At 33.7% G+C, this 9,419-nt stretch overlaps 1 protein-coding gene across 7 annotated transcripts in view; it reads left to right on the top strand.

Moving 5' to 3' along the window:
• The first annotated feature begins 2,037 nt into the window (after positions 1-2,037).
• LOC129803178 (fasciclin-2) overlaps positions 2,038-9,419 on the top strand; it is a 31,165-nt gene continuing 23,783 nt past the window's right edge. For 5 of the 7 annotated variants that reach the window (XM_055849554.1, XM_055849553.1, XM_055849550.1 and 2 more), the window contains exons 1-3: positions 2,038-2,439; positions 2,527-2,701; positions 8,463-9,287. In XM_055849554.1, the coding sequence (XP_055705529.1) occupies positions 2,397-2,439; positions 2,527-2,701; positions 8,463-9,287 (1,043 nt within the window). In that variant the 5' untranslated portion in view covers positions 2,038-2,396. The remainder of the gene's footprint in view (positions 2,440-2,526; positions 2,702-8,462; positions 9,288-9,419) is intronic. The other 2 variants (XM_055849551.1, XM_055849556.1) reach the window with 1 other exon arrangement.

Here is a 9,419-nt window from a genome sequence, read left to right as displayed (position 1 = left end):
TCGACTCTTCGCGGTTGATTTTAAAACAAATTTGTTCAAATTCGCTGTAGATCATCTTGTTTTATCATAATTCTTTATATTTAAGCGCTTTTTGTGGAATTTGCAATTATTTTGATGCCCAAATCTCTCGATAATTTGGATGATATTTTGCCCCATTTGCCCGATTGAGAGAGATTCTACTGTATGGACATAAACTTCTTTAGTATGTAGAGTTCATAACTGACATAAAATCGTTATGTTTTGGATGTATTGAAATTTGGAAATTAAGAAATATACATTTTTATTATTCTCTCTCACAATGAGTATGTTTAACTCTTTCGTCTCTTTTGGGACTATAGTACCCAAAGAAACATATGAATATTCTATGAAAAACAATGTTTTTTAATTATTCAGAAGTGATAAAAATCCGATTCTTGTGGATGATTACATACTATAAGGATGTCCAAATGTGAAATATTTTTTGTAGGACCTCAATTAATTCCTGAGCTTAGATATTTTTGATTAAAAAATTGTGAAATTGGCTTGCAGCATATGCTGCGGTCCGGAAAGAGTTAAGAAACTTAGTATATATCGTCAGTTAAATCAGCATTTGTCGTAACTTCCTTTTAACAACTTTTCAGGAGACGAAATTTTCAGTTCAGCTTTATTTTTCTTAAAACTGAGCCCCGAATGCGATACTTTTGAGTCAAAATAATAAAAGTGGCACTAATAAACTGTAAGTTATCTCGAAAAAATCTTTATAAAATGATTTAAAAGCTGAAATATTAAGATATATGTTAGAAGAAACACAATAATATTTTATCGTAACTTCCATTGTTTATAAAGCCGTAACTTCCAAAGTATGGTAATCTTGGAAGTTACGACAATATTCTAAAATGCATTATATCAATTTGAATTATTCTAGTGATAATAAACGCCTTTATTTGACTAAATTAGTCAATTAAACTGTTATCCCTGTCACTAAAACTTTTATTTCGTAATACAGTAGACTCTTCGTTATCCGGCTGACTGGGGGACAAAATGACATTTAGGTTTTTTGAATGATCAACGGATTTTCTATTTTGTGCAGTGAAAATTTATTTTCTGTCTGACAAAGAAAAAGAGCATTTTCTTCATGATGTGCTTATGTTTCATTTTTTATCACAATTATGTATTAAAAACTTCGATACAATGTTAATAATACTTTAATTCACTCTGGACAAACTTCATGTTTAGAGAAAATAATTTTGAATATATCAACCGCCAGTGTTTGGCAGCTGTCACCCGGATATCGAAGTGCCGGATAACGAAGAGTTGAGTGTATTCGTTTGAATAAATTTTGTGTGCCGCATCGCTTGGTTTGTTTTGAATTAATGATAGATCGGTAGGGATTTTTTCTCACTTTTTTCTCGCAAATATTGAATTAAAATGATTTAATGTTGCATTATTGGCACTGTATTTGGATATTTGGAAGAGTCTGTGACCGTTTTAATGAGAAATATTACTTTTTTGCTGCAAATTACAAGCTATCCAAACGAGCAAAAGAAGATACGGCAAATACTGATTAGAGAAAATTTTGTATGGAAATTTGTCGTAACTTCCCCAAAAATGGAATTTTATTAATTACGGGCACTTACGATAATTTTTGTTTAAAATAATTTTTAATGAGCTTATAAAAGTTTCTGTTTCTCAAGTGCGTTTAATAAACAAAATTTCGCCGATTTCAAGTATGTATTAGATTTTGACCATTGACGTACATGTTTCATTTGACGTTAATTCGGTTTCAACGGTTTCTTGCACACCTCTGATCTGAAAATCCCAAAAATGAAGTTACGACAAATGCTGATTTAACAGACGATATGCATTTTTAAAAAAATATATATTCTATTTCAAAACGAATTTACGCAATTTACGCAACAACGCAACACGCATAAACGGCAGTAACGTACTCAAATTTAAATTTTTTTACTGCGTAGAAAAATAATAAATTACATTAAACGACACGATCATTGCTTTTGTCCCACATTGCTGTCCTAAAAATGTCCCAAAAGCTGCCCTGCAGTATCGACATAACTACGCGACGCAGTGACAAGTGCATGGCGTTATTGATTTTTTTGGGGTGCATTTTATTGTGTTTTGTTTGTTCATTTGTTGAGTAAATTGTTGTCATTTTAATTCTTTCGACCCATTGAGACCCCCACAGCCACTCCAGGCGTCCAATTGACTGTGTCGCGAGTGGAATTTCAGCGGCAAAATATGTGATTAAGTGCGAGTTGAGAGTGACCAAGAAATTTTGCACTGGGCGGGGCACAGAGTGTTATTTTTTGCATTTTTCGCGCATTTCTCGTGGTGAGAAGACGTCCGGATCAGGACAAAGTGGTGGTATTTGTGGTTAAGTGTTGAGATTGCCTTCCAAAATGATTGCATTTCGTGAAATTTTGCTGGTGTTTGTCATTCTTGGTGAGTTTTGTGGGTGCCAAGGACAGAGCCACCTGTCAAACATCCGGAATCCCATAAAGAAAACAACGGTGCAATCTATTTTTGCAGATGGTGTCGTGAGCCAATTTCAGCCCCACTTGGAAATTCTGCCAATGCAATCGGTCCAGCGGAAGCCCGTGGGAAAATCCCTGATGCTCACTTGTCGACCAAATGTGCCAGATGTTAACTTGGTGTCGGATCTTCAATGGAAAGATGATCAGAACATGACGGTTCTGCCTAAACCGTAAGTACTGTTTTTTTTTTACATTTACTTGGCCCCCCTTCTTGATCTCAATTCCTCCTTTTATTCGTTGTTCTGACTCTCTTCCTCTATACTTAAGAAATATTCAAATAAATAGAGGGTTATTCGTGAAATTTGTCATGAATTAGCCCTTTTTGATCTTCCATGAATGATATGTAAATAATAATTATCAGGATTGAATATTATCACCCACTGTACGATTCGTCCGGGAATCGATTGCCAATTAAGTAAGTGAAGGAGAATCTCTCTCTTGGTTTATCTCTAATATTGTGTGTTTGCACAAAAGAACCCTTTTTTCTTTTGGACAATAAAACATCTCTTAGTTTGCTCTATTTGCCATGAAGTGCTGATGGACAGCTCCAATTGTTCCGCACACTTCCCTCTAACAAAGTTTTTCTTGCATTGTGGCCCATCGTCATTGTCCTCTCATCAATCTTGCCAATAAACAAACTTAGTCATTTAACCGAGAGACGCCAGTTATTTCCAACCTTGCACAGATATTTTTCTATAGTATCGGATGTGAAATTGTTTAGAGCATGATTCCTTTAGTATTTCCTCGAATGAAATTCCTCGAGTATCATGAAGTCTGAAGAAAGAAAATGGTTGGAAATTGCTCTTTGGGCGCCTCAGAAGTTCGTGCTTAGACAGAGAAATTCAATATTATTGCTCTTGGAATAGTCTAAACAAGTGCACAAGGATTGCATTTCACAAATAATTCATTCCAACAAGAGACCAATTGGATTCCATAATGGGAATCTAATTGCTTTGGAGCGGAAATGAATTTCTCAAAATTGCAAATACCACAAGATTCAAGTGGTTAGCCAAAATCCCTTCCTCGGGAAAACCAATTTATAAACATTTTTGCCCAAAGAGAAAGCGTCTAAAAATTCAGCAGATATCTGCAGAGTGTATCAATTGTGACGCACGTGATATGAATTTTAAACATGAGTCATTCTAATTTATGCTACAATATTAATCAATAGAGCCGCGTGGTTCTCACTTTTCGCTTTTTATTTTAACAAGCTTTTTTTCATGTTTAAACTTTTTTAACATCAAAGTTGCTCGCGTACTATTCTGTGTCGAGAAGTATATTGGAATTTATTAGTAGAATAACTGTTTGGTCAGTAAAATTATCACAGAATTGCTTAAAATCTAAAGTGGTATGCGCATAATTTCTAAAGTGTTTGAAATCCAAATTAAAATCATTGATTATTGCTTAAAATTATACAATCATGTAAAATTAATTGCAAAGAGAAAAAATGAAATAATAAATTTTATAAATATTGAAAATAATTGAGGGTTTTCTGGGATAAAAAAATATCACAAATATGTGAATGGTTCATTTAATTTTGTATTTGAAAATAAAAAAGGTCAAAATCGCCAAAATGTTGAGTAATTTAAGACAAATTGAAGCTGGTTCCAAAAAAACTTTTTTTGAGCTTCGTTTTTCTTTAAAACTGCAACAGATTTTAGAGTAATTTTGATAAAAATTGTCAATATAAAAAGAATTTGTCCAACAAATTAATAAAACGAATATCTTAAAATTTAAAACGGTAGCAGCCAAGATAGCGAATGGCAAAATCTCCAATGCCAAAATTCCTAAAAGAACAAAATCCAGGAAGACCAAAATCCCGAAAGCCAAAATCCCGGAAGTCAAAATCCCGAAAGTCAAAATCCCGAAAGCCAAAATCCTGAAAATCAAAATCTCGAAAACCAAAATACCGAATAGTCAATATCTGGAAAAGGACGAAATTACCTAAACGGGGGGTAATACGTTGAATGCGTGGAATAATTTCCCAAAACATAGAAAAAATTCCTTTGCCTTCAAAAAGCGAGGGCGTAATCGTGAGAATAGCTATATTTTTAAGAATGCTGAATTTTGGCTTTTAGAATATTGGACCTTTCGGGCTTTTTCAGTCCTTTTACCGTTCAGGATCTTGGCTTTCGGTTTTTTTAGCATTCGGTATCTTGGCTTTGCAAATTTTGTCTCAGAATCTTTTAAAAATCCAAAATCAGTGAAATGTTCTTTCTAAGCAAAATGAATAAGAAGAAATTATGAACCATCTTGGGATTTTGATTTGATTCAAAGGAATTTCAAATTCGTCTCATTTCGAGATCCTGACTGAAAAATGTAGTAAATTTTGTAGAAAAAACGCCTACGAAAAGCCAGCCTATTGTCAAGCACGATTATGGCTGAATCCATTTTTAGTGGTCCTCAAGGAGTAGGGGAGACTGGGGTTAAAAGTCATAAAACGGATATTTTATTTTTTTACAAGCTACTCGATCGCTTCAAAATTTCTAATTAGCGCAGTTTTATAGGAAATTTACCGCTCTACAACTTTGTGAAAGTAATATTGTTACTTTTTACCCCAAGGGACCATTTTTAATAAAAGGATTTCTGGAGAAAAGAACTTTTGTGAAATTCCAAAATAGATAGCGGATTCGTATTCAAAGAATCCAAATTATTTAGAAAATATTCACCAGTACATCAATTTTGGAAAATAAGTAGGTAATAATTGTTATCTTCTGCAAGGAAAATATTTCAAAAATAGGGCTAAAAGTTTCGCTATTTTTTATTTTCTAAATTCCTTGTTCGAATTCTAATAAACTTATGACATTGAAGAAGGTCTATGGAGGCTATCTATAGAAAAAAATTGAGCCGCTATCTTTTTTACCTTGGAAGATATTGAATTTTGAATTTTTCGATTTGTGACTTATTGCCCTAGTCTCCCCTACCACATATCGATGAACTTTAGGATAAAAAAAACGTTTTTTAAACACATTAAGCCGGTCACGCTCTTACTTAACATATTGTAAGAGGTTTCCTTACAAATTAGGCTGCTACACAACTGTATCAATCTAAACTAAACAAAAGATTCAAAATAACTTGCGATATATTTATTTCGGTAACTAGAACGTTTTGGCCTTAATTCTAAGACTAAGATCAAGATTAAAAATCCAGGCCGTCAAATATTTCTAAGATCAAGATTTCATATTCTTATGCGATGTATTTGTAGCACTTAAAATGTCTTAACTAAGAACCAAGATTTCAAGATTTTGCACACTTTACGAAACGTCACTTAATTAGGAAAATTAGTATTAAAGTGTATTAAATTTGTCTGAAAGGTAATAAATTATCGATAGAGCAAGTGCAAAAAACGTTTGAGTTGTGATATTAAGATGGTTATACTAAGCGTCATTCTTTTGCAGATACTCTTAAGATATTGTACCTCGATACATGCATCTCAAACTGATTGTGAAAGTATATCTTTCATTCGTTGTGCACATTGTGATTGCACTCTCTGTTTTAATCATTTCTTTACTGAAATCCATATTCACTAATTAGTTTGAAAAAACTAATTCGTGTATTATGAATTTCGATAATGATTAAAAAATGATTTTCCAAAAAAAAAATTGGTTTGGGTCTTCAACCTTTCTAATCTTTTATAAAATTTCAATAAAAACTTTAAATAATATTAACAACGATCCTCAGATAGCTAATTGTAAGTACATACAGTTTTTTTTATTCTTCTACCTAGAAAATTGATAATTCGATAAATTATACGATGCACTTTTATCGCTTTTAAAAATTTGTTGATGATTTTCATTCGACACTCTAGATAAGCAATTTACACTACAATAATACTACTTAATAAAGAATAGAATTTTTTATTGGAAAAAAATATTAAAAGGAAAAAAACAGACGGAGCCAGGGATCGAACCCGCGGCACTCCCGTTGAATATCCTGCGCTGTACCGCTGAGCCACCGCTGCTTGTAGTCCCATTCAAATTTTCTTTATTACAGTGCCCGCTTTGTAATCCGGATGATTGGGAGACAATTTGACAGATGTCCGCTTCGTAATCCGGATGATTTTTTTGAATTTGATCAACGTCTCGCAAATAAAATACAAGTTTTTTTGTAGAATTAGAATAAAAGTTTAAAATAAATAAAAAGACATAAATTAGAGAATTCTATGCTATTATACTTCATTTATTAAAGAAAAACATCACAGGATAATCAGTTTTCATTGCTGAACACACATGCATACATGACCTCAAAATTATTTTAAATGTAACCGTCGATAACTTGTCCGGATTACGGCGATCCGGATTAGAGAGCGTTCACTGTATATGCTGCGTAAGGTCTCATTTTCAACTTTGGGGATTTTTTAAAAAAAATTGACCAAATTTCGCACTTTTTGAATATACCACGTTTAATTTGATGCCTTTCTGCATAGTTGAGCAAAGCCTCAGATTTTTCTGAATTTGATGACTCGAGTACTTCCCTTGTAAGAAAGATTTCGCGAGCAGGTTTTGGTGGGTTTAGTGTTAAGAAAATAAGATGTTTGACGTCCTTAAATCTTGGTTCCAGTGTTGGATGTTTTGAAGTCCACACGGTTTGTGTCTTGGCTTTCAATATTCTAAGACCTCTCACAAATTTGACATCTTGATCTTGATTTTTTGATTTTAGAATATCAAAATGTTCAAAATTTTCTTGAACATGATCTTGATTTTAGTCTCAGAATGGAGGTCTTGGCCATACTTAATTTTTTTTGGAGAGAAATTTTAAAATCATTTTTATTTATTTAATTTTGAATAATGAAATATTTGGAAAAAAAATCTCACTGCAAAGAATAAATTGTTTACGGATGATAACATAGTAAGTTAATTGATGGAAAAATATTTTTTTAATTATCAATTAAGCATTAATTAACTCTTTCGCGTCACACTTTTATTCAGCAGATGAATTCATGTAAAATTGAGTTTTTCCTAATGCTTTATGATCAAATATAATAGTTCAGAGAGGAAAAAAAATCCATTGCGTGAAAACTCGGAAAACCCCCGGGTCATATATGACCCTATTGTCCTCAAGGGAAGTGTACATACCATTTTCAAAATCTATATCATGGGCTTTTTAAAGAAGTTGGGATTCAGATCTACAAAATATTTTGTAAAACAATAAGAAATTATGGCTTTTATATAAAGTTTCTAAATTGCCCACCGTTTGCCTGTGGAAGTTGGTCACCAACGCTAAGACGGCGGTGGACGCAATTGAGGGAAAACCAGTCACTGTTTCTATGATGTTATTGAGTTTTTAAAGCATTTGTCGATTAATAAAATATCTATCTATTCCATTCTCAACAAAAAATTTAATTTGATTTAAATTTCTGTGTTTCACTCTAAGTTTTAATAAAATTTAGTAAATTTAGAATTTGAGTTTTGTATACTGAAAATTATTTATCTTATTTTTTTAAATTATTTTCTCTACTAAATCCTCAATTATTGTTTCAATGCTAATATTTATTGCAATGAAACAAATATCAAATATATAATTGAGGAGGATTAAAGCGACAATTCTCCAATTGATACAAAAATGCAATATAAATTGTATTTGCTCAATTTTTTATGACTATCAATGTGAAAATTGTCAATAAACTTCGCCATGGCCATAAAATGGGATTTAATTGAAAAGCTGAGCAAAAGTGAGAAAAGCACGAATTTCCCGAGGAACCCAAGTATTTCTCGTTAATGCTCCATTAATGTTTTTCCTTCATCCAAGCGATAGATAAATAATCCATCCGTGATGATTGTTTGGTCTAACAGAAATGCCAATTGCGAGAAAATTTATCCTTTTGTGGCTGTTTTGATTTTCTGCTCTTGAGGGTTGTTTTTGCAAAGGGGAAGGAGAGAGAGAGAGAGAGAGTGGGATTGTGATTTGTTTGTTTTTGGGAACAATCCACAGACCCGGGCAACAACCTCCGCCCATGTATACTGAAGTCTTGCCGGGTGATCAGAGTTTGGCATTATTAATTCCCGTGCTGACGGATACAATGGCTGGAACTTATTACTGTACAGCTTCGTATGCAAATACCGAGCTGATGGTGCAATCTGTAAGGATTGAAACTTATGTTGCTATTACGTGGAAAGATGCCCCTGAGAATCAATATCCAATTTTGGGATCAGATTATGTGGTTAAGTGTGAGGTAACGGCAAGACCATCTCCGTCTATTGATTGGCTAAGGAATGGTGATCCCATTAAGACAGGAGAGAGATATGTTGTGAGAACTCATGGGCTTTTAATTCGAAATGTTGAGGAAGCCGATGATGGCATTTATACCTGTCGAGCAGCTGTTATTCAAACTGGTGAGCTCGTTGAGCGAAATATTCGTGTTGAAGTGCAAATCAAGCCTCAGGTCTATGGCCTTCCGAGTGTCCTGGAGACTGTTGAGGGCCAGAGTTTCTCAACATTTTGCAATGCTACTGGAAAACCCGTCCCTGAATTTACTTGGGTTAAATCCATTGACCAACGCAATGTTGCCAATGCAGATCGTTTCATTGTCAATTCTATTACGGGTCAAATGAATATTTTGACCGTTGACAAGGATGACTATGGATACTATACATGCATTGCCAAGAATGCAGCTGGAGTATCGGAGGCCAAGACCCTCTTGGACGTCGTTATTCGGCCGAGGATCTACGAATTGTGGAATACAACAGTGGCGGTAAAAGTTGAAGGACAACTGCTATGCAAGGCGACAGGAAGACCTCCGCCACTCATCACATTCCGGTGAGTCATTCATGTCATTCATCTCTTGTTTTTCCACCCTCCATCAATCGAAGCTAAATGTGAAAAATTATAGATTGAAGATCTGAGGGGAGAATTTTGAATACAATTTTTTCTAGTATTTACGATAGTGAA

The sequence above is a fragment of the Phlebotomus papatasi genome, chromosome 2, assembly GCF_024763615.1.
Source record: "Phlebotomus papatasi isolate M1 chromosome 2, Ppap_2.1, whole genome shotgun sequence".
NCBI classification, from domain to species: domain Eukaryota; kingdom Metazoa; phylum Arthropoda; class Insecta; order Diptera; family Psychodidae; genus Phlebotomus; species Phlebotomus papatasi.
Note: the sequence above shows the minus strand (reverse complement) of the source record. Positions and strands in the feature narration are given on the sequence as shown.